The following is a 25,947-nucleotide window of genomic DNA, read 5'->3' as shown; positions in this document are numbered from 1 at the left end:
GTGAGGCTGACAAGCACAAGAAAAACTTTTCATCGATGGCCTGAGATCCATTAGAAGCAGGATTTTGAAGGGCAGCATGACATTTTGTAGGATTCTACAACAGGTAGGAATTATTCTTTCATTACAGTTGGTAACTTTGTAACTACTATGAACAGGTTGGGCTAACTTGGGAGTCAAGTATCAATGAATTCAATTATCATACCATGAACAAAGGCAGAAGATTGAAAACCCAACGAGTGCTATAAAAGGGGTAAAACAAAAGGTGATAGTACAGTAAAACATAACAGAAGTGTAGAAATAATGTTAGATGACCAGTTTTCTGAGTGAAAATGTCATTTCAAACAAATTTATTTCCTTGCTTCATGAGAAAGAGCATTCTAAAAACAGTATAGCCAGCATACAATCACAATGCTGCAGGACACTGAATAAGCATGAGCTTTGAAAAAAAAAAAAAAAAGTCACAGGGCAAACAACGGGATGGTACACTGTGTAATTTAGGAAATAGAGTTCAACAAGGAAGGAATCATATGTGGGTCCCACCAAGGGGTTATCAGTTGAGGCAGGCCATTCATGGTGTTACTTACAATAACAGAATGGAAATATTTTAGTTGAGATAGGGTATTTTCATGTACTTGTTTTGGTAAATTGCAACTAACTTCACAAATCCAAATATTCCCCTAGGTCAACATTGGTGCTTCAAGTTTAGATTGTTCAGGAATTTATTTAAAGTTGGTGACAAACTGATTTGAATTGCTGCAGATGTTATCACAATGGATTGTTTTGAAGGAAATTTGCTATTTTTGAAAAATATGTGTTAGATTATCTTTTAGGATTTTAATTCTTCAAGTTTACTATGTCATGGGTGGTGACAAAGAAAAACAAAAGCTAATACTTAAATTTGGGGGACAGTCAATAAAAATTGAATGGAAGAATGGATAGATGGGTGGATGGATAAAGGGTCTTATAACTTTATCCATTAAATCTGGTGAGGAAATAATTTCTAGTGGGAGCTAAGGCCTAAATTCTAAAACAAAATATCACAAGGGTGTATTCCTGATAGTCTAATACTAGTAATATCTTATTGAAGCAGCTGAAACAATAAACAATCACTTATTTATATACTTATATGTATAAGTAACCTTAGGCTCACAAAAATATACATGTTTTAAAACAAATCTAAGGCACACAAAATACTAAAACAAGTCAATGAATTACTCTATTTTACATATTCAAGAAGCAGAAATCTACTTAACAAGATGATAGTCTATCAATGGACATTTTGTTATTTACAATCCCTTCATATTCCTTTATTCAAAATTAGTCAAAAGCTTGAAACTGATACTTTGCACCATATATTATTTTAATATAAGTTACAATGAGTTTTCCTTTAGAGAGCTTGTTGGAACTTTTGCTTTTGCACCAGAATTGTGAGTGTTAGCGGTTGTGGGCTTCCTATGGCATTTCCAAGGGAGAAGCACCAGTAGGTTTTCCATACTCCCAAGGAATCTGACACTTTGAATGTTATAGCACCTCTGCATTTTAACAGAATCAAGTATTTCATTGAAATTTCTTCTTGTTCTAAACATTTTTTTGGGCAATTACTTTTGTTTTGCTATAAAATGAGTCAATAAAGTAATGGGAAAAAATAATGGGGGGGGGGACTAAAGTAAATGGAATGCCTATTTTCCCATTACCTAGAAGAACATGAGTTAACATTTCCCCAGAACAATATACTTAGATGAACTACTTTGGATTAGCTCTTAATGGACAAACCATGCTTATAATACCATTCCTACTGTTTGTTTACAGTGTGTGGGGGGGTGTGATGACGATGATAGGGAATTTATTTTCAAAAGATTTCTACAGGAAATTTATTCTTATTCTGGACCAGAATGACTTTCAGAATGAATAAGGCAATTTGGGGTAGATAAGGTTCTTGCTACTTAATTTTTGTATTTTATCACCTTGAAACTTTAGAAGCATTTGACTCTTCAGAATCCTATTATGTCTCATCTCCTTTTGGAAACACCTTTCATGGATTATATTGAGAAAGCTGGGGTGAAAGTAAATTAGGGCCATTGTTGTTCAATAAATCAGAAGAGACCATTCTTATTTAGTTCCAAAGAAAAGTTAATCAATATTGGTAATATGCTTCCTAATTCCAATTTTAGAGAGAATTAATCATTTTTACATGACCTAACTATTTTATATAAGTAGCTAATCTTTGAATGAGAAAGGACTCATTTAAACACAAACCATATACATGATTAGAATACATATTGCAGGTAACAAGATGGAACTCTACACAGCAAGAATAAATGATTTCTCTTGTATGCAAATATGCACAAACAACAGACAATAGGATTCTTATACTATACTATTTCAAGTTACTTTTAAAAATAGAAAGTGCTTTTAAAATATATATTTACAATTTATGAACAGCCTCCAACCATCACCAACAATAATGAATTATTTTATACAGGAGAGAGATTTTAAGAGAGAAAACATTTCATTGGTTTATTTCAAAGGAATATGCCGAGTTTCTAGCAATGATTGGAAGATGTTAGAACAATGGCACCATGAAATAATAATTCAGCTTATTTTTGTGTCGATGTGGTTAAGCACCAGAAGCTGTGTAGAGTTAACACTGCATGTCTTAATTTTACATCATAGCACATGAACCTGTTAAAATCCTCTAAAAATGACTCGTTTCATAGTAAACAATTTAAAGCACCAAACTGAGTGATTCTACCAAGGTTAACACCTAACCAAAACATCTCTTTATGTATTTAAAACTATAAAACTTTTATTTTTGCTTAAAATGTGCACCTTCTACCAATTGTCAAAATATAGTCACAGTTAAGAAATACCCACCCCCCATTTTTTTTTTGTTTTACCTCAGCCTTCAAATGGGTGAGATGAAGATATAGTAAACGACAACATGACTTTCTTTTAAGAGCACCTTGAAAAAATACACTGCACTCGCAAAGGCATTAAGAAGGGGAGAAAAGCCTTCAGACCCAATGGTTATAGGGCCCCGCAACATGTGTGAGAGCATAAGGGGACACGGTGACAACATTGTCATGGGTTAATGTCAACGCTTTGTGGGAAGGAATCTGGTTAAATTCATTAACTTCAGTGGACAGTTCAGGACCCTCGTTAGCTGCCTGGTCTTTCTGCTCGGAGGCTTTAGTTTTCTTATTCTTTGCTTCTTTCGCCTCGAACTTAATCTTGTTTAGTTCGAAACCGTGTTGGGGCTTATTCAGGTTTTTGTGCTGGTAGAAGACAAGAGAGAGGCGTGTAGGGTGATTCCGGTTGGGGTGTTCGACAGGAGTCGTGGCGTGAAGCTCTCGCCTGGCGCACTCGATCAGAACAGAGCCGTGGGCGGGCGCTATGGCCACCCCACCAACACTGGCATCCAGGAAGATGTGCTCACTGTCTGACCAATACTCAACAATGTGGGGCAGTTTCTCCTCAGCAGGTGACAGGGGGTCGTCTGATAGGGGGTCATCTGATGGAGGCTCATCTGCTTCAGAATGCTGCTCGTCTTCTTCCGCCAGAGAAGAAGCAAGTTCATGAGGAGAAGGGATGAATGGGGGCTGCTGGTTTGGCTGATTACAAGTTAGCTGCTCAGATGGACCAGTGGGAGGCTCAGAATAACCCAGGGAATCTGTCATGGGAGTAGACAAGGTGGAAAGAGGAACCATTTCACCAGGCTGTGCAATTTCAGCACATTCCCCAGCAGCTACATTAGCACCACTGTGTCTCGCAGAAGGCATTGTGCAGTGGGGATTGCTACCTCTTTCTGAAAACCCGTACGAAACTGATGCATCGTTCTTAAAAGGAACTGTTGTGACCGAAGCAGTCTTAGGGGACCAGGAGAAGCCTGGAGCTAAGTTTGCCTCTTTCACTGGGTGAGGAATGGATGGGGTCGGTGAGTAGGTTTTAGTGTTGTCCGAACCTTTGAAGATAAGGTGGGGTTCAGTTTCACTTTTTATTTCAGGTTGCACAGTCTCTGTTTTATTCCCTAAACAGAGAAAAGGACACCAAATGTGAAGATAAATACAAACTACTTTTGGTAGTTGTTGTCTTTAAACAGTATTTTTAAAGAGAAGTACAAAGAATAATAGAACAAAACACTGATGATGGCAATGTTGGCCAGCTTTGTTCTATTTACTTTAAGCCTGACATATGCACACGTTAAAAATCGTAGGTAGTTTAGGTATGCTTTTTCACCCAATATTTTTTTCTTAAAGAACTATTTACTTTGGAAATAATCATAAATAAGGTCACAAATTTAGCCAGAAGGATATCCATTGTCTAAAATGGTAAGATATTGGAAATGACCCAATTGGCTATGAAGTAAATATTAAAACCATACATCAGAATACAGTGCAAGTGATAATATGGTGACCAAGAGCAATATTTCACTACCCAAAGAGCTGTTTAGATACATTTTAGGTATTGCATGATCTCATTTTTGAAAATGTTAAAGAAAGTAACAGTTTATAAAGATTTCTGAGTAATGAAAGCATCATAACTGGCAAAGTTAATTATTAGGCAAAGAAAAGTCACATAAATAAGCTATTCCTACCCCTCAGAACAAGTGCATTTAAGCTCTGTTTCTTTCTCACAAAGTAGGTAGATCATTATTATGACATTGGACAAAAGGTGGGCCGTCTACTCTGACATATCCACAGAAACCTAACATCAAATGGAAACATTTTCCTTGAGGACATGCTCCCTGTTTTGATGTTCTAATAAAATGTTTGCAAGGCAAAAGCAGTAGATTTTAAGCACCAAGAAATAGCAAAAGTAAAGTTGTCTTGTTTTAAAATAATTAATTTAATAGTAAACATTTATCTAATTCAGAAGATCTGCAATTTTCCCTCAGATAATACAACCTGGAGACACAATAATTCTCATGTCTAAAGAGAACTTACATACAGGACCCAAGGAGTGGTATGTCAAGAAATCTGTGCTACTATCTGTGGCTGCATCTACTATTATAGAGGTTAAGTTGTCAACAAAGTACAACTCACAGGAAGGAAAGATTTAAAATATGATGAGTCCTTCAGAGGCAAAGAATATACAAATCAATTTTCACTGCAAAGTAAAGGAGCTGTTACAGTGGAGGATTACTGGACTGAATGTCAATACTATGACATAGTATGAGTGTGTTTCATGTTTGGTAATTGCAATCATTGTTGCTTTTGTTGTGGTCATCCATGTACAATGCTTGGTGTCAGTCGATTTATCTCTTGTAAAAATAAAATACAGTGTGTGTGTGTGAAAAAAAAAAATAAAATAAAATAAAATATGATGAGTCTTTTATTGAATTAGAAAAACCTGTAAAAAAGCTTTCATGGGTAATATTACAAAAGGACAAGAAGTTTTAGGCCAAATATTGTGCATTTGGCTACTAATAGGGTATATATATATATATATAAAAGTAGAGCATGTAAAGATGTTATTGGGGAATGACACAAAGATGAAAATTTTATGACTGCTGTTAACAAGCAGCATGGAACCAGATATGTGAATCTTAAAATAAACCTAAATTAATTATCTGTAAAGTGGAACTACAAGCAAAAAGGAATGATAATTGTCCCTTGCCTTACCTCTTCACTATCTCTATTGAATCTTTCTCAGTGTTATATAAATGTCTGCACTGTCAGTTGTCTCATCTTAAACAAACAACTTCTCTTAAAAATATAAAAATCAATGAAGTTAAAGAATACACTGTAATTCTTAGTTTGAATGTCAGTTTAAATTCATAGTGTTTTTTTATTTTTTAGGCTCCTTGGAGGAATGGCTGATTTTAGATATGGGGCAGGATTACATAAGAGGAACCTGGAACATCTTGTCAGAACAGAAACTAAGGAAGTTATCAAAGACAATCGGGGTCATGACAAAAGAATCAGAAGCCACCTTGAAGTGTTTCTACTGATCCAAGACAGGAATTTGAATAAAAGCATATGAATTTGAAGCTTTTTAAAGCATTTTCAAATACAGTGAAAAAAAAACCTTCTTAATATGCATTGAAATATAAACTATGTTAAAAAAAACATAAGTTCAAAATGATACTAAATTAAAAAAAAAAGAAAAACAATTGATCACACTGGAAGATGCTTGGGAAGTAACTTGTATTGTTAACACTGGTGAATAAAGGCAAATAGCTAAGCATTTATTCTGATTTCTTTAATCACCCATACCTCAGAATTAACAAGTTATTACAAGGACAATTTCTTTTTAAAAGAAGATTTTAAAAGTGGAAAAAGAATGACAAAGTCCTAATGAAATAAAGAATATGTATTATGACCATAAGTGTTTCTAAAGCCATTAGGTAGAAAGCTGTTAGGGAACATTATAATCAGTGAATTAGGTTAACAACACCTGACCTAGTCTTTTTTCTTTCGGCTGTGTCAGGCTGTGTCATGCGGCATGTGGGATCTTAGTTCCCCTACCAGGGATCGAACCCGCACCACTTGCAGTGGAAGTGCTGAGTCTTAACCACTGGACCTCTGAGGAAGTCCCCTGGCCTAGTCTAAACATCACAAAAGACACACCAAATACTATGTACTTCCTGATGTGAAGAAATAGGAGTATATAAATCACAGATATTGTTCTGGCCATAGTAATTTTTTTTTTTAATTGAAGTTGAATTTGCCTCTATGGACAATGGTTTCTGCTATAATGAAAAGTGAAAAAACAAGGGAAAAGAGGAAAAGCAAGCTTTAAATTAAAAAAAAAAGGTATAGGAGACATATCAACTAAATATAATGTGTGACCTCGTTTGGATACTGATTTAAGCAAACCAAATGTAAAAAACAAAAAATCAATTAGGAGACAAGTGGAGCAATTTGAACACTGATTGGTATTAAGACGTTATCTGATTTTTGTTTGTTTTAGGTATTGTGGGTATAAAGATTCCTTCTCTTTTAGTGACACATAAAAGATGATTCAGTGGGTAAGATATGACTTTGTTACCAAAAAAAAAAAAAAAAAAAAACACCAAAAAACTGCACAAGTCATATCTTTATATTTTCATACCCATGTGGTCTGGGTAATGGTATAGATGACATAGAATGGCTATGTATTGAAAAACTTTTAAACTAGGAGCCTATGAGGGAAGTGGAATTCATTATGTAATTCATTCACTTTGTACATTTTTTAAAATTTCCATTTAAGAAAAAAAACCTCAACTCTATAACCTTCACTCCATTCAGTTGACCCCCTTTATAGCCAACATGCATGTCTTCCATTTCTCTCCCATTTCCCTATAAACCTACTTCCTTCATTCTCACCACTGTTCTGCAGACTCTGCTCTAGCAGTCGTCTTCAAATGTAATGATAAAATCTCAGTTTTCCTCTCAATTGCCACAGGAGCAGCATTTGACAGGGCTGATCACTCCTCTCTGTGGTTTCACACCTACCACACCACACCTTCCCAGTCTAAGCCTCTCTTGCTCGTTCGTCCACATCTCTGAAACCTCTACAAATTGAAAATTCCCAGGATTTGTCCTCGATCAAGTTTCTTTTTCACCTCCTTCTCTGTGATTTCATTCACACTCAAGGCTTCAAATACCATCTCTATCCAGTTGACCTCTTAAATTTTATCTCCAGTCTGAACCTGTTCTCTGAATTACACTCTTATTCAACTGCTTACCTAACATCTAGACTTGAATGTCTACAGGTGTCTCGAACTTTTACCATGTCCAAAAGTGGGCCTCTGATTTCCCTCTTTATCTTGCCAAATCTGTTCTTCTCCCTCCTTTCCTCATGATAGTTGGTGGTTTAACCATCCTTCCAGTTTCTTCTAGCCAATAACATCAGGGTAAATCTTGACACTTTTTTTGGTCCACACTCCAGACTTAAATCTGTCAGAAATCCCCAGGACTTCCCTGGTGGCGCAGTGGTTAAGAATCCACCTGCCAATGCAGGGGACACAGCATCGATCCCTAGTTCAGGAAGATCCCACATGCCACGGAGCAATGAAGCCCGTGTACCACAACTACTGAGCCTGCACTGTAGAGCCTGCAAGCCACAACTACTGAGCCCAAGTGCCACAACTACTGAAGCCCATGTGCCTAGAGCCTGTGCTCTGCAACGAGAAGCCACCACAGTGAGAAGCACACTCACTGCAACGAAGAGTAGCCCCCACTCCCCGCAACTAGAGAAAGCCTGTGCGCAGAAACGGAGACCCAACACAGCCAAAAATAAATAAATAAAATACAGTAATTAAAAAAAAAAAAGAAAAGAAATCCCATTGACTCTACCTTAAAAACATCCAGAATCAGACATTTCTCCTGTCCTCCTCATTAGCCACTCTGGTCCAAGCTCCATCATCTCTTTCTTGAGTTGTTAGGATAGCCTGTTTATGATCACCCTACTATTCTATTCTCTACCCCACTTGACTCTAGTTTCAATCCAGTAACTGGGATGTTAGGTTTGAGTCAGATCATAGCCCTTCTCTATTTCTCACTCAAATATAGGCCAAAGTCTTGACAGCAATCTACAAAGCCCAAGATGAATTGCTCAGATGCCCCTCTTATCTCTCTGATCTCACATCCTACAATTCTCCCCATTTCACACTGTGCTCCAACCATACTGGCCTCTTTGCTTACATCAAGTATTCAAGGTAAATTCCTGTCTCCTGAACTTTGCACTTGCCACTTCTTCTACCTGGAATGCTATTTCTCCAAATAAAAATATTGCTGATCCTCATTTCCTTTAGGACTTTACTCAAATGCCTCATTCTCAGTGAATCCTTTTTTGACAACCCTATTCAAATGGAATTCTTTCACAGCACTATGTCCCCTCTTATTCACTGCTACATTTCCGATACCTAGAACAGTTCAAAGTAGTGCGCAGTAATATTTGTTGAATGGACTACTTAAACTGATGCTAAAGCTGATGAAGAAAAAAAAAAGCTGATGAAGTAAGACTTCAAGGAAGTGATGTCATTTTATGTATGCTGAGAAGGGGCTTTGCTTCAAAATAGCTGGGGAACAAACAATAAGAACATGTTTTGTTTTTGCTTTTTTTTAAAAAAAAGAATATAAATAGAGAAAAAAAATACCAAGAAATACTGATGGGTCACCTTTTTGTTGGCTTTTAATTTTGGCAAGTACGTAGAAATATATTCACTGTCTTAGTTTAAACTCTAAACAAACTATATAAAAATAATTAGCGAACTTGATGGGTAGATATCTGATCTAAAGTTTTTCTTTTCATAATGCCTCTCTCCTAAGAGAGTAGCAAAGATAAAAAAGAAAAATAAGATGCAAAGACAAGTGCAAACCGAACTGCCAGTGAAAGTTGTGCACAGAAAATTAGCAGGCTCAATAAGCCTTACCTAAAAGTGGCAGCGATGAAGCCTTACTGTTGTTTGTCATTGAATTATTCTTCCGCTTGATTCGAGGAATAAATTTCTTTTCCACAGCCCTTATCTTATGTGCGAGAACCTCTGTCATCATTGCTGCTCTCTTCTTCCCAGAACGAGGAACTGGCTGAGTAAATCGTGTTCTTTTTCTGCGGTGGGGTGCGAGGACCATGATGGCCCCAGATTTGATCTTGGCTTCCATTCCGTCCCTTGAGCCAAACTCATCTGTGTCTGAAAGTTTATAAAGAGGAAGTACATGCAGCTGCTCATCTTGAGGAATAACACCAAATGAGCGGTTATCTTCTCGTGTTAAAGTGCAGACCTGATAGGAAGAAAACATGAAATGGGAACTAGAGATCCTGCACATTCATAATAGTTATTCCTACCTTCTTATTGTTGCCATTGTGAAAGGGAACTGTTTTCAGTTGGTTACTGCTGGTATATTCATTCATTTTGGAAAAATATTTTATATATCAAGCCACTCAATGCTTTTCAATTTGCATAACTTATCAACTGTTTGTAAGCAGACCAGTATAATGTTGAGTTGATTTTGTAAGTACATATTATACATGTTTATGCATTTTATAATATTTTAGATTGCCTTCTTTGTTACATTCCATCGTATTTCATTGCCTAAGTTAAGGAACAGTCACTAAATTGTTCACTACCTTCATATTAAATATTAACTAATAAAAAGATATTACTTTAGCTTATAAATCACACTATTTCTTAATATTTAAATAATGTGGACTTCCCTGGTGGCACAGTGGTTAAGTATCCACCTGCCAATGCAGGGGACACGGGTTCGAGCCCTGGTCCGGGAAGGTCCCACGTGCCGCGGAGCAACTAAGCCCGTGTGCCACAACTACCGATCCTGTGTGCCACAACTACTGAAGCCTGCGCGCCTAGAGCCCATGCTCCACAACAAGAGAAGCCACCGCAATGAGAAGCCCGCACACCGCAACGAAGAGTAGCCCTCGCGCAGCAACAAAGACCCAACACAGCCAAAAATAAATAAATAATTAAAAACAAAAAACAAAAACGTGAGAAGAGGAACTAAAATTTAGTTTAACTTTGAACCTAATCTAACCTGATCACTAATATTCTCTAATGAAGCAACTCATATAAAATGTACTAGCCAAGCATGATGTTGAATCACTCTTCGGCTAAGATTCATCTGGATGGATTTATAAAATTTCAGCATTTGGAAATAACATTGGTCTCAGAGACCATAGTCAACATCAGTGAAAAGGTGTGATAGGCAAAAAGTTGTTTTGGCTCCTTAATCTGTTACTGATAGACCTCACTGAGCAAATAAGGAAGGAAGGCTGCCTTTTGATGGATCAGACTGTACACTTCCAATCAAAATGTAATAATCATAGCTATGTCTTCTAAGAGGCCAAAATGGTGTAGTGCAGAAATAGAGGCAATCACTCTCTGTTAATCTGTTTTACTAGGTAAGAAGATAACTACTTGAAGCAAACTCATTTCCCTTATAAAAGGACTATTGCATGATTTTTCCTGAGGTCTTCTCCTTAATTTAAGACTATCTTGATTGACTTCTTGCTATGGGCATGTGATTCTTTTCATGGCTATAAACATAGTATGCACATATACGTGCAAATATTTCTTCTAAATATTTCTACAAACTAGTACTAAGAACCAATATTAATAAAAAGGATGGTAAATTTGGCACAGTTCCCTCACAAAAAACCTGAAGTACAGATGGCAAGAAACATTAAGTTGCTTAACTTCCTACCTACCAGTTTGATAGCACAGAATGGTTGCTTCGAATAATCATGTAGTTCTACAACCCAACAAACCTACCACAATTAAATGTATAATTCAAGACTTTCAACAAAGTATTTCAGGCTGGTTCTGTAACTTTTTGGGAGCACTATCGATATATACTATGTGGAACAGACATAAAATAGGATTTGTCACAATAATCATCCTTAAGGACCTCAGCTTGAGCGTACAGTGATGGAGCCTTTAGAATCAAAAGCCACCCAGGTACATACCACCGTGCTCCCATTATTCATGTTGTGAATATCCCTGTGGGGGTGGGCACAGAAGTCTAGGCAAGCAGTGACCCCAGAGAAAGGACGACCTTCTTTCTTGCCAAGCCGACATTCTTGAGCAACGTGTTCAAGCGCCACCTGAAAAATAAAGTATGACCCACGGTTTTAAGAGATAGAAAGAATCACCTTCAACAAAGAGTAAAACTCACTTTCTGACAAAGTTTATGAGTTAATTACACTTTATAATTTCAGAGATATCTGACACTACAGTATATTATTTTAGTGATTGTCTAGTTTAGTAATATTCAGGGTAAAGAATTTGAGACTACATGGATTAAAATGATAATTACTGAAGGCAAGGTGAGGGCATTAATACCTGCTGGTGGTGGATAAACAAGAACAGTAGCCTGAAATATTTCATTAGGAAGAAAGAAAAATACAGTGCTTTGATCATTTATCCAGTTTTCAATGCCTATAAAAAGTAGATGTACATATATATTCATGAACCAGTACAGAAAGTAAGTTAATAACTTTTTTAAATGAAAGGTTGGAATTTAACAGAGAGCTTGTTATTCATGATAATACAAATAAATATTTTAATTTTTATTAAATATTTTTAAAATATGGACTTCTGGTTATGTTTCTGTTTTTGTTTTTGGTTGCGCCACTCTGCTTGCAGGATCTTAGCTCACCAACCAGGGATTGAACCAAGGCCCTCGGCAGTGAAAGTGCAGAGTCCTAACCACTGGACTGCCAGGGAATTCCCTGATTATGTTTAAAATTAGGTATTTTACACACTTATTTTCTCCTTTCTCTGATATATAATTTGCAATTATTTTCTCCCAATCTGTGGTTGTCTTTTCATTTTCTTTTTTAAAACAATGTGTTCCGCCAACTCAGTTTTATTGAGGTATTCCTGACATACAACATATGTAAGATTAAGGTGTACAATGTGATGATTAGATACATGTATGTATTACAAAATGATTACCACAATAAGGTTAGTGAACATTGCAATCCGTTCACATAATTACGATTATTTGGTGTGTAGAAGTAACATTTAGGATGTCTTTAAAACATTTAAGTATATAATACAGTATTGTTAATTATAGCCACCAAGCTGTGCACCAGATCCCCAGGTTGTATTTATCTTATAGGTGGGAGTTTGTACCCCTTGACCAACATCTCCCCATCTCCACCACTTCCCAATTACTTTCTTGATGATGCATTTCTGCTTTTATAAGTTTTATTCCTAGAAACAATCATAACTTTGTCACTCTGGAGATTTAATTCAATTGCCATAATAGACTTTTTAAAAAACACTAGACAATTTTTTAAGCTGTCTAATAAAAGATCTACATTAAGTTCAGATTTGAAAAAATTTTCTATTAACAATGACATTGTTTAGATATAAATTTCAACCATGTTTAAGAGTACTGTATAAGGAACCAAAACATACCTGGTTTTGGTAAGCAACTGGAGCATACTGCTTATAAATTGGAGCTAATTCTGTAGCCAAACTCTGTAAATTATCTTCAAGGTTTTTTTCCTAAAGGAAGAGACAGTCCATAAAAGTTGTTTCATAATAACATTAAGAAGAGTGATGAGTTTATTATATAACGTATGAAAATGAATTATACATCATTGCTGATGTGTGGTTGATGCACGGTTCATACTTACCCAGATAAAAGAGCTACCATAGAAAATGATATGGATTGTTTTCGTAAAATCTAAACTATTAGTCATTGTTATGCTTGAATTTAGTCTTTTGAAATTAAAAGTCTATGTTATCAGCTAATGAGAAATCTAACTGGTGTTAGAGGTAAGTTGCAAAACTGCTCATGTTGTTAAAAACAAGAACCATATTTCATATCTATTCAATAGTACAGGGCACTTGAAGTAAATCAAGACAATTTTCCTGCTAACAAGTGGAGACTTGGAAGAATTCTGACAGTGAAACAAGTTTCTATAACAGAGATGGGAGAGCAACACACATAAGGCACATACTGTGTATCAGATCCTGTGTTAAGAGCTTCAAACGTAATAAGTAGGCAATGGGCTGTCTAAAACCAGTGTTTTCTTTTCTACACAGGAATGGCTATAAATTGAGGAAGATTTGATAGAACTGTGGAGAAGCCTTAACACCATTTCAAGATTCTAGATTCTAATGACAGTAGAAACATGTAAGATTTTTTCAAAGGAAAACCGTCATGACAAGAATATTAAAAATGTCACTGATGACAGCATGAGGTTCGAAGGAGAGAAAGGAGCCTTTGGCAACAATAGTTGGAAAACCATTGCGGTAGTTTTTCAGAGATGATTATATCCTAAATCAAGTCAGAGACTTGATAAATGATCAGTCACATCTAAGGAAGACAAGTGATGGAGAACTGACAGCAAGGATGAATGAAGGACTTAAGAAGGTTTGAAGGCTTCTGCCTCATTTGAGATCTGATGGATGCCTAGAACTCAGGAAGGAAGACTTCGTGTGGACCAGTTCACCTCTGGTATGAAGCAGACTATTATAAAAACCAAAGCCAATGTAGACATAGGAAGTTAATTCTTGAGTGCTTTTTAACAAGCCTCAGTCTTGGCAACTGCAAAGCATCAGTGATAAACCTTTTGGTTTCCTACTCATTTATGTTGGTGCTTTCATTGAAAAGGATATTCATGTATATAGGGTCTATATCTAGATTGCTCTGTTCCATTCATCTGCCTAATTATGTATTTGTTACTCAATGTAGCTTAATAAATATAGTCAGAGAGGTCAGACCCCTACTTTAAAAATACTTCCTAGCTATACTCACACATTAATTATAAATTTGAGGAAAACTTAGGAATTATTATTTAAATGCCTATTAAAAAGACTATTATATTTTGTAACACTTGGAATATTGGGTGGGGTAATTGTGTTTTACTGCTAATAGAATATTAAGAATCATTCAGTGTCACAAGTCAGACTGGGCAATTTGTCATCTTATGGAATATCTCATTTATTATGTGGAAATGAAATGAAGTAGGCAAATAGAAGCTAATTAAATAAAACTTAAATAGATGATTATTAGTATCATTTTTGAATGTAGGTTCTTTATTCATATTGTAAAAATCCTGACTTTCTAATGGTTTCATTAAAATGAATGAGTACGTCGGATAGAGATTTCTTATCAGATCTTTACCTAATGGGGCTCACACCTACATCCCTCTGCCCTTCTCACCCTGTACTTCATCTCTAGGACCATCTTCTCCATATCAATGCCTACAATTACCACCTGGCCCACAGACCACCCCTTGAGCTTCAGGTTCTTATTAATGACCTGACAGCCTCACTTGGATTTCTCTTAGGAATCTCCAAGCCAATGCATCCAAACTGAATTAATAATCTGCCTTCTATAAACCTGGTCCTGTTTCAGCATATCCTATGTCAAGGAATAGTACCTAATTAAAAAAAATCTTTCCAGAACAACCACTGCTTATCATTTCTTCTGTCACAGCCATATTCTAAGTCACTACTATTCCTTCCCTGGACTGTTCTCATAGCTAGCCCATCTTGCTATACCAACTTTTGGCCAACTCCAATCCACAGAGCAGCCAGAAAGATCCCTTTTTAAAAAGAAAAGTTTAACTATATCACTCTCCGCCTTAAAATTCTTCAATGATCTTCCAAAATTCTTGACATGGTTTACAAGGTCGCTTTATGCACCTCACTTTCCCTTGCCTGCTGTGCTTCACTGGCCATTTGTCAGTTCCTGGAAAGAGGAATGCTTCTTCCTGTATTATAAACACTACATAAACGTTACTCATTGTTAATAATAACCATAAGCAAAAACTGATCTTACATTCATTATATAACAGAGTTATTTGTTATAGAATAAAAATTTAACAGTCATGTCAATATAAATAATATATTTGTATACTAACAGCTTTATCAGATACTTATTTGGAAAAAAAAAACTGGTTAATTTTAAGGGAGAATTCACATCTCATTATCAAGTGTTCTGACCTTTGAACATGGTACCTTCTCATTATCAGGTATTTTATATGTCCTTTTAGTAATTTTTATAGTTTTCTCCCTAAAGTTCTGATAAACTTCTTGTTAGATTTCTTCTAAGGTACTTTATCTGCAAAAGATAGTTCTCCGTCTAGAGTCATTTCCTTCGTTTATTACAGTAAATGGGAACTCTAGAAAAACCAAATAATTTTGATTGCCTCTTTAAAGGGATTATTTATTTATTCTGAGCTTTCCTTGTATATTATATTCCTTGTATTATAGATACAATTAGATTAATTCCTGCTGTTTTATCAATTCCTATTTATCCTGTATCCTAATGATTTTTTAAACTAACTTTGCTGACTGATGAATGGATTTTTTTTCCACCACTAGTTCAAATGTTATAAATTCTATTCGTATTCATCTAAAAAATTTTTAAACATACACTTTTCAAATATGTTTTTCTGACAATATCTAGAGCAGTGTTTTCCAAGCTGTGGGTCATGACTCTTTAGTGGGCCATGAAATCAGTTTAGTAGGTCAAAACTAGCATTTAAAAGAGAAATGAAATTTCATAAAAAATATTTTACTGAATCATAGTGATCCTCAGCAATAACTATATAGGATATATTAGCTTTTTAATATCTAAATATTATCTTTGTTACATATAATAAGGTGAAGTATTGTTTTGTGATAGTTCTATTTATTTACTTGAATATATATATGTCTGTATAGTTGTTTGTAATATAAAATGTTTTTTACTCGTGGTCACAGCACAAAGTTTGAAAAACACTGATCTTGGAGTTAATCAGTATCTAAATCCTCCCAACTCCAAACAAGCACAAAACATTACCACACTTAGTTTATATAGGTGCCCCACCCCCTCCCACTACCTACCCACCCCTGATTTGATAAGAGTATTGAATTATACTTATTGTTATTTCAATTAAAAAATGTAAGTACTCAACTTATTTAAACTTAACAGTAAGGTTGACTAATTTCTTTGCTCACCATGGCCTCGTGTTCCGGACAGATTGGTTCCGGTTTCATATATCTTCTTTCTGGATTACGTCCTTTAGTAATTCTTTCATAGTAGTGCTGTGGGTAGTAAACTTACTGAGTCTTTGAAATGTTGGCAAATAGCTTTATTTATTCTTCCTACTTTGGCTGGGTATAAAATTCTAGATTTTTTTTAAACAGTGATTCTCTTTGGGGTTAGGGGAGAAGAAGGAGGGAGCCAGGGACAATTGGAATTTGGGTTGATAGTTAAAGACTTTACCTAAATTATTTATAATTTTAAACTATTTTCATATATATATATACATATAGTTACTATTTTGTCACTACTTGTTAATATTTAATTTTTTTACAATTAAAAAAATTTTTTAAAGGAATGTACTTATATATTCACTGTGCAATTCATAAGTAAAAAGGACACTTACGTGTAAGGGAGAACTTGGATCAATTCTAAATCTTCTAGGACTTGGGCTTCTACCAAATTTGCAGCCATTGAAATACATACTCCAAGAACAGCCAAAAGAGAAGGAAGCTCCGCAAGTCTCTGGATCAATTCCTTGACATGTACAGGTACGACTGTAAGATGGTAATTGCAAGGGAATGAACTGATAAAGTAGGACAATACCTCAAATAGAACATTTCAGGTTCATATAACTATAGAAGTATAGATGGATAATGAAATGATTTTAACACATCTATTTTATTACTTATTTAAAGTAGTGCTATGTTAACAACACAAGGCTAACTGTACTTGAATATAACTAAATCTTCAATTGAAATGTTTGTTCAAGATTGTAAATCCAAATAAAAGGCAACAAACTATACAGATCTGATATATCCGTAACTTGTTTGATTTGGAGATGTCCAAGGAAGGGAAATAAAGGGCCGGGATTTTAATCCTAGATTGGTTTCCTGTCAGAAGTGAAAATTAAAGCATCTCATTATCTCTTTGGACTTCATCCTTGCTTTGTAAAATGACATTGATATACTCCTGTGAGGACTGATTAAGGATAATATGTGTTGTCTGTGAAATCACTTTGTCAATTTTAAAGAAAGCCTTTATAAATGTCATGAGAAAAAATTGAGGAGGAAGCTCGTTTTGTTCAGTGACTGAGCAATTTTATAACCTTGGGGGCATTTCTGAAACCCCAAAACGACTCTATACTAAGGATGACAATGATAAGAACATACATACAAAGATGTGAAACCAAAGAAGGAATGTACATCCTTGTGGTTCCTATTTGCATAATGCTTGAAACTTCTAATAGTATGGAATTAGTACTTATATGACTTAAAAATACAAACAGGGACTTCCCTGGTGGCGCAGTGGTTAAGAATCTGCCTGCCAATGCAGGGGACACGGGTTCAATCCCTGGTCCAGGAAGATCCCACATGCCGTGGAGCAACTAAGCCCGTGTGCCACAACTACTGAGCCTGTGCTCTAGAGCCCACGAGCCACAACTACTGAGCCCACATGCCACAACTACTGAAGCCTGCGAGCCTAGAGCCCGTGCTCCACAACAAGAGAAGCCACCGCAATGAGAAGCCCGTGCACTGCAACGAAGAGCAGCCCCTGCTCGCCACAACTAGAGAAAGCCCGCACGGAGCAACGAAGACCGAGTGCAGACAAAAATAAATAAATAAATAAATAAATAAAATTACTTAAATAAAAAAATACAATTAAAAAAAACACATTTTTAAAAAACAGTGAGTAAAAAGAATATAGAAATTTAGAGATCAAAACTGTAAGTATTTTTGGACTCCCCCTGGTGGTCCAGTGGTAAAGAATCCGCCTTACAATGCAGGGGATGTGGGTTTGATCCCTGGTCAGGAAACTAAGATCCCACATGCTGCGGGGCAGCTAAGCCTGAGTGCCACAACTACTGAGCTCACACACCTTAACTGGAGCCGGCGTGCCGCAAACTACAGAGCCCACGTGCTCTGGAACCTGTGCGCCACAACTACAGAAGAGAAGACCCGCATGCCACAACTAGAGAGAAGCCTGAGAACCACAAGGAAGAGCCCGCGTGGCACAACGACAGATCCCGCACGCCTCAAAGAAGATCCCGTGTGCTGCAACTAATACCCGACACAGCCAAAAATAAATTAAATAAATAAAATCTTAAAAAAAAAAAAACTAAGCATTTTTAGTTGTGAAAGTCAGGAAAATGTCTGATATATTTGAATATAAAAAGGATCATTTAAGACACTGTGAAGGAAAAAAAGGAAGGAGGAATAGTTCAAATATTCTAACCTCCACTAAGATGGAATATATGCTTTTAAAGGGGAAAAAGATTACAATAACTTGAAAAGGAAGAAAAATAGGATATAAATAGGATCAAAGAAGGTAAATTTGAAATGGCAGAATTTCAAAGAAGTTGCCAAACAAGTAGAAAAATGTAGTTTAACTCTTAACTGTGAGACCTAAAAGTTTCTATTAAACAGTCAACATCACCAATGATGAGACAAATAGACTTAAAATAGCTCCTAATATTATGGCCTGCCAATAATTCCTGAATTGAATTAAATCAGGAAGAAACAATCCTACAATCCAAAATTGAGCAACAGTCTATAAAATTAGCCTGTCCTTTTCAAAAAGGAAATGCCATGAAACACAAAAAAAGACTGAGATAAAAGGATTAAAAGACCCAAAAGACAAAACAACTCAATCCATCAAATCATGGGTAGGGGAAGATTAGTATGAAGTATTACTGGAGAATAGATGATAGTTGAATTAGAGAATAGTATTTTATCTAAGTGAAACTTCCTGGTTTTGATAATTGTACTGGTGTTAAGAGAATGTCCTCATTCTTAGAAAACACCCTCTGAAGTATTATTTAGGGGGAAAAGTCACAAAGTTTGCAACTAGTTCACAAATTATTCCGAAAGAAAGTATAGAAAATCAATAATGATAATAACATGTAAGCTTGTGTTTATGTGTGACCATGTGTATAAGTGTAAATGTAACAAACCATTAACATTTGTGGAATCTAGGTAAGGGGTATATAAGAGTTCACTGAAATATTCTTGCATCATTTCTGTAAATATAAAATTTTTAAAAAGCGATAGGCTGGATCTACATTGAGTGAAGTAGAATAAAACTATTTATGAATTCTTGGGAAAAATAAGTTTATATGTATATCATTTAGAACTGTTTCTCTATACAAGAGGTATTATTATTATTGTGAATCCACATAACAAAATAGAGACATTAAAAATGATGTATACAACTAATATGTATAAAATAGGTAAGTAATAAGAAACTGCTGTATAAAAAACAAAATAAAATTCAAAAATTCAAAAATTAAATGACGTATACATACTTGGGATTAGGAAGATTAACAAAAATATAATGAAATGATTTTAAACATAAAGGAATGTTCTGGAAGGTACACAAATAATCTTGTGTGGAGGTTAGAGAGTGAATGATATATATTTTGTTTATAATTTGTATAATGACATTTCTTTTAAAAAAGAAAGAACTTTATGAGGAAAACTACACAAAACACTCTTGAAGAACACAAAAGTAAACTTTACCAAATGGAAAGATAAATCATATTATAGGACTGGAAGATTCAATATCATAACAATGTCAGTTTATTCTAAGTTAATTTAATGCAATCCCATTAAAAATATCATTAGATTTATCTTAAAACTAGACAAATTGATTATAAAGTTCATTTGGAAGCACAAACATAAAATAACAAAGAAAGCCTTGAAAAAGAGCAAGAATAGTGAGCTAGCCTTACCAAATATTAAAATATATTATAATGCCTCTATAACTTAAAAAATGTGGTACTAGTACGTGAAAAGACCAGACAGTGATACAGAATTCATATAAAAGAGAGGGCTCCATTATATACAGTTTTTGTATAAGGTAGTATTTCAGATCAAGAGGAAAAGAAGTACTCTTTAGTAAGTAGTATTGGGATAAATGGAAAAAAGAATAGAAATGGATCTCCTCTTCCCACTTCTGTCCAGCATAAATTTGAAATGCATCAGAGATTTACATTTTAAAAATTTCCAATTTCAACAATAAAAGAAAACATGGGTGAATTATTCTATAACTCATGTGAGAGAAAAATGTTCTCAAATACCACTCAAAATTCAGACACAATAAGGGGAAAGATAGATACAATAAATTACATTAAAAAGAAAACTTGTGCAAAAGGTGACATAGCAGAAGTAAAAAGACAAATATCAAAGTGGCAAAAGCATTTAGAAATTAAATCACAAAGGGAGAGAAAAAAATGAATACTCCTTTTGAAATAGGGGGTAGAATAATTAACAGATGGCTCACCGTAAAAAAGGACAAAATAATGCCATTTGTAGCAACATGGATACAACTAGAGATTATCATACTAAGTGAAGTAAGACAGAAAGAAAAAGGCAAATACCATATGATATCACTTACATATGGAATCTAAAATACGACACAAATGAATAAACCTACAAAACAAAAACAGTCTCACAAATATAGAGAACAGACTTGTGGTTGCCAAGGGGTGGGGGAGGGAAGAACTGGGAGTTTGGGATTCGCAGACGCAAACTGTTATAATATAGGCTAGATAAACAACAAGGTCCTCCTGCATAGCACAGGGAACTATATTCAATATCCTGTGGTAAACCATAAATGGAAAAGAATATGTATATATATACATATATATATACTGAGTCACTTTGCTGTACAGCAGAAATTAAACACAACATTGTAAATCAATTATGCTTCAACAAAATTTAAAAAATAAAAAACAAACAAATGGCAAATGCTCTTAACCATATGAAAAAATACTCTTATTCATAATATGAAAAATTCAAATCAACGTAAACTGATGACATTTATCCCCTATTAGATGGGCAAAAACTCAAGTTTGACAACATTGGAAAACTGTAGAAAAACAGATATTCTCTTATAGTGCTATAGGAAATGCAAAATTGTACAATTCCTTATGGAGGAGCTGTGCCTTTATAGAAAAACCTCTCTCCTCCAGACTCCAGGGGTGAGAAGGATCAGGTACCAAAGAGAGAAGCAAGAAAAGAATATTCTAAAGGAGAATATTCTAAAATGGGTCTTAACCCACTATGAAACCAAGTCTCTCTTTAAAGATATGTTCACTCTTTAGCTGAACAATACCTAAAATTCTGTTCTCCCATATAACATATGTAGTTGGTAGTTAATTTAACATGATATAATAGACTGAATGGCAAAACAGTACAAAACAGATTTGATTACTTTTCATTGAGAGTGCATCTTCGGTCTGTGGGATGACCATTGTATGACTTTAGACTTTCCGTAAGCTGCGAGTACAATTTGTCAGCCATTGGAAGAGGGATGCCGTCCCATACCATGATGAGTACCACCATTACAGCGGTTGGACAGTGGTGGCCTGCACGCTGTCGAACGAGACAAAGAACTTTCTCTTCATCGCTGCTTCTTCTTAAAACCTGCCAAAGCAGAATGCATACATTTATGGAAAACAAGAAACCTAATGTCGAATGCAGTGGATATTGTTTTTAAAGCTCTGCATCATTACATTCTAATTTTTAAAAAATTACTATTTCTTAAAGGGTTGAAGCCTATAGGACCTTCAGGTGTTAGACTAGCTGCCCCCATACAACTCATCGCAGGGTATCCAAGGTTACTTGACTAACAAACAACAGGCAGAAATCTGTGGAAACAGTCTGTATTTTATCTCACTGTTGATACAGTATTGCAAAACAGACAACAGAGGATCCCATGGAAAAGAGCCTAATTAACTCATCTGCTCTTCCATAATTGCCACAACAGGACAAATCTAGCTAGATAGAAATAACCTAGTACTCCCAGCATTAAAAATAAACTCTGAGCACTGTATTTAGCATCTGAGGAAAGTTATTGATGTTTTCCTTGGGCACATGGTTTTGCCATATAGAATAACTAATACATAAAGCAATACTCCTGCAATTCCTGTGATTTTTTTCCATGCTATCACAGGGATTTATCATACCTATCTTATCATAAGATTAAGGTGGTCTACCTGACATGGAGAATGCAAATTATAACAATTCATTTTGAATATTTATCCTTTTATCTGACACTGCATCATAACCATGAGTTGCTAAAAAAGGATTCCTGAGTATTTAAAATACTGCCCAGTGGTCCTAGTGTTTATCCTAGTGTTTATTTTTTTAATTACATTAAAATATTGACATCATGTAAAACCATCCAACTATGTTTAAAAGTCCCTCCATATATCACAAATTTACAGTGAGACTGATCACATTAATCAGTACATAATCAGTAAATGATGAAACTGCCCACCCCTGTGACGAGAATGGAGCACCCAATAGCATAATTAATATTCCATTTTTGTTGCTATAATATTACAAAAACTTGAGATGAAACTTCTTAAGATGTTAGTTACCCAATATCACTTTCTTCTGTCACTCCAGATGGTTAACAATCATTGCTACCAAGGCATCCCTTGAGTAGAGTTGGCTTTAGGACCTTCCCCCTAAACACAATTACGTATATTAAAATTTTTTTCTATATTTATATGTCCTTTAACAGCCAAATAAGAATACATTTGCTTTCAAATAAGCTCAAACGCAAAATGATATATTGTATCAAACAAAATTACACCAGATAAATCTTCATGTTGTCAAACCAACAAAGTTATAGTGATCCAGTCTTTGTGTGGGAAATGCTAAAATGCTATGTATTCATTGTATCTGTGCCTTTGCCAGATCTTCCATATTTCCTTCAGTGAATAATGGAAAATTAAACATAATGAGTCTTTAAAGTCAGATATAGGTTTAATAAGCTGCTTAAGTATTGCTATGGTATGGGTATTTATGTCCACCCCCAATTCATAAAATAAATCCCAAATCCCAACAATGGTATTAATAGGTGGAGCCTTGGGGAGGTGATTAGGTCATGAGGGGGAAGCTCTCATGAGTGGGATTAGTGTTCTTATAAAAGAGACCCCACAGAGCTATGCAGCCCCTTTTACCACATGAAGACACAAAGAGAGGAGGGACCACCAATCATGCTGGCACCCTGATCTTCAAGTTCCAAACCCCAGAACTGTGAGATATAAATTTCTGTTGTTTATAAGCCACCCAGTCTGATATTTTCTCATAGCAGTCTAAAAGGAGTAAGACAAGTATTAAACCTGTATAAGACCTTTGAAAACTATAAAAATATTATTGAAAGAAATTAAAGAAGACCTAAATAAATGAAGAGAGATACCATTTTCATGAAAGAGTAATTATTATAATGACATCAATTTCCCCGAAATTGGTTTCTAGATTTGATACAATTCCAATCAAAACCCTTCCAGAGGGACTTCCCTGGTGGCGCAGTGGTTAAGAAACCACCTGCCAATGCAGTGGATACGGCATCGATCCCTGGTCCAGGAAGATCCCACGTGCCACAGAGCAACTAAGCCCGTGTGCCACAGCTACTGAGCCCATGCGTCTAGAGCCTGTGCTCCGCAACAAGAGAAGCCACCACAATGAGACGCCTGGGCACCATATCGAAGAGTAGCCCCCGCTCACCGCAACTAGAGAAAGCCCACGCAGCAACGAAGACCCAACACAGCCAAAAATAAATAAATAAATAAATTCATGTGTGTATATGTGTGTGTATATATATATATATATATATATATATATATAAACCCTACCAGAATTAGTTTTGTTTGGGGGTGGAATTGACAAACTTGTTGCAAAGTTTATATGGAAATGCAAAGGACCAAGAAGTGACAAGGAACAAAGACAGAGAAAGTGATTTATCAGGTATCAAGATCTACTGTAAAGTTATAGTAATTAAGATACTCTAGTATCAGTGCAATGACAGATAAGGAGATCAATGGAACAAAACAGAGTGCAGGAGATCCATATAAATATGGTCACCTGACGTATAACGAAGTTGACACTGCAGTGAAATGCAAAAAAGCAGTCTTTCAATAAATGGTACTGGATAGACATCCATATGGGAAAAAGAAAAGAATCTTGATGCCTACTTCACACGAGTGACAAGTTATGTTGTAGATCTAACTATGAAAGATAATCATTAAGTTTTTAGAAGAAAACACCTTCAAGACCTGGAATATGTATAATATTTTAAAATAGATTACCAAATTTAATAATCCTAAAGGAAAAAGTTAAGAAACGGGAATATATTAAAATTAAGAACTTCTGTTTATCAAAAGCATTAACTAACAAAAGATTAAGTATAAAGGCAATCAATACAGTGGGAGACATAGCTGCAATATATATAATCGACAAATTATTCTTACCCAAAATATATAAAGAACTTCCTCAAATGAGTAATAAAAGCAAAGTAGAAAACTGGCTGAAAAAATTAAATAAGCTCAACACAAGACAATATCCAAACAGATGTTGAGCATATGAAAATATGCTCAACATTATTAGTCATCTAGCAAAGTAAAAAAACTTAAAAGGACTACATATGTGGGTGGGGTTATAAAATGGTGTAACTGCCATGGAAAACAGTATGAAGTTCCTCAAAAAATTAAAAATAGAACTACCATATGACCAAGCAATCCCACTTCTGAATATATATCCAAAAGAACTGAAAGTAAGGTCTGAAACAAATATTTGCAAACCCATGTTCATTGAATCACACAAAGGAATATTATTCAGACTTAAAAAGTAAGGAAATCCTGTCATGTGGCAAATGGATGAACCTTGAGGACATAATTCAAAGTGAAATAAGCCCGTCATGAAAAGACAAACATTCATGATTTTACTTACAAATCATATTCAAATTCATAGAAACATAAAGTAGAATGGTGTTAGGGGCTAGGGTCATAGAAAAATAGGGAGCTGTTTAAGGAGTATAGGGTTTCAGATTTGCAACATGAAAATGTTCTGGAGATCTGTTTCACAACAATGTGAATATACATAATACTACTGAACTGTACACTTAAAAATGGTTAAGATGGTAAATTTTACATTATGTGTTATTTTACCACACAAAAAAAGAGAGGAAAGTCTTCTTTAAAAAAGCACTACAGGGCTTCCCTGGTGGCGCAGTGGTTGAGAATCTGCCTGCCAATGCAGGGGACACGGGTTCGAGCCCTGGTCTGGGAAGATCCCACATGCCGCGGAGCGGCTGGGCCCGTGAGCCACAATTGCTGAGCCTGCGCGTCTGGAGCCTTTGCTCCGCAACAAGAGAGGCCACGATAGTGAGAGACCCGCGCACCGCGATGAAGAGTGGCCCTCACTTGCCGCAACTAGAGAAAGCCCTCTCACAGAAACGAAGACCCAACACAGCCATAAATAAATATTTTTTTTAAAAAAAGCACTACAGACCCAGGAGATTGTCTAAAATGAAAAAGATAGGAAATGTCAAGTGTTGATAAGAATGTAGAGCAACTGGAACACTGGTACATTACTCATATGAGAATGTAAAAAAATGATAACCACTTTGGAAAACTATGTGATAGTATCAACCAAAGCTGCACATATGCATATTCCGCCCCCTCAGCAATTCCACTTCTAGGTATATAACAAACAGAAATGTATCC

The 25,947-nt window shown here is 35.4% G+C and overlaps 1 protein-coding gene across 10 annotated transcripts in view; it reads right to left on the bottom strand.

Annotated features, from left to right (window-relative positions):
• Positions 1-315: 315 nt before the first annotated feature.
• TET1 (tet methylcytosine dioxygenase 1) overlaps positions 316-25,947 on the bottom strand; it is a 147,982-nt gene continuing 122,350 nt past the window's right edge. For 9 of the 10 annotated variants that reach the window (XM_082408571.1, XM_082408575.1, XM_082408572.1 and 6 more), the window contains 7 exons: positions 21,645-21,856; positions 16,837-16,987; positions 16,406-16,492; positions 12,866-12,955; positions 11,407-11,544; positions 9,359-9,707; positions 316-4,027 (listed from right to left, as the gene is read on the bottom strand). In XM_082408571.1, coding sequence (XP_082264697.1) covers positions 3,015-4,027; positions 9,359-9,707; positions 11,407-11,544; positions 12,866-12,955; positions 16,406-16,492; positions 16,837-16,987; positions 21,645-21,856 — 2,040 coding nt within the window. In that variant the 3' untranslated portion in view covers positions 316-3,014. The remainder of the gene's footprint in view (positions 4,028-9,358; positions 9,708-11,406; positions 11,545-12,865; positions 12,956-16,405; positions 16,493-16,836; positions 16,988-21,644; positions 21,857-25,947) is intronic. The other variant, XM_082408578.1, reaches the window with a different exon arrangement.

This window comes from Balaenoptera borealis (assembly GCF_965194805.1).
Source record: "Balaenoptera borealis genome assembly, chromosome: 10".
In the NCBI taxonomy this organism is placed as follows: domain Eukaryota; kingdom Metazoa; phylum Chordata; class Mammalia; order Artiodactyla; family Balaenopteridae; genus Balaenoptera; species Balaenoptera borealis.
The sequence above is the reverse complement of the archived record's forward strand: the minus strand, read 5'-3'. Positions and strand labels throughout refer to the sequence as shown.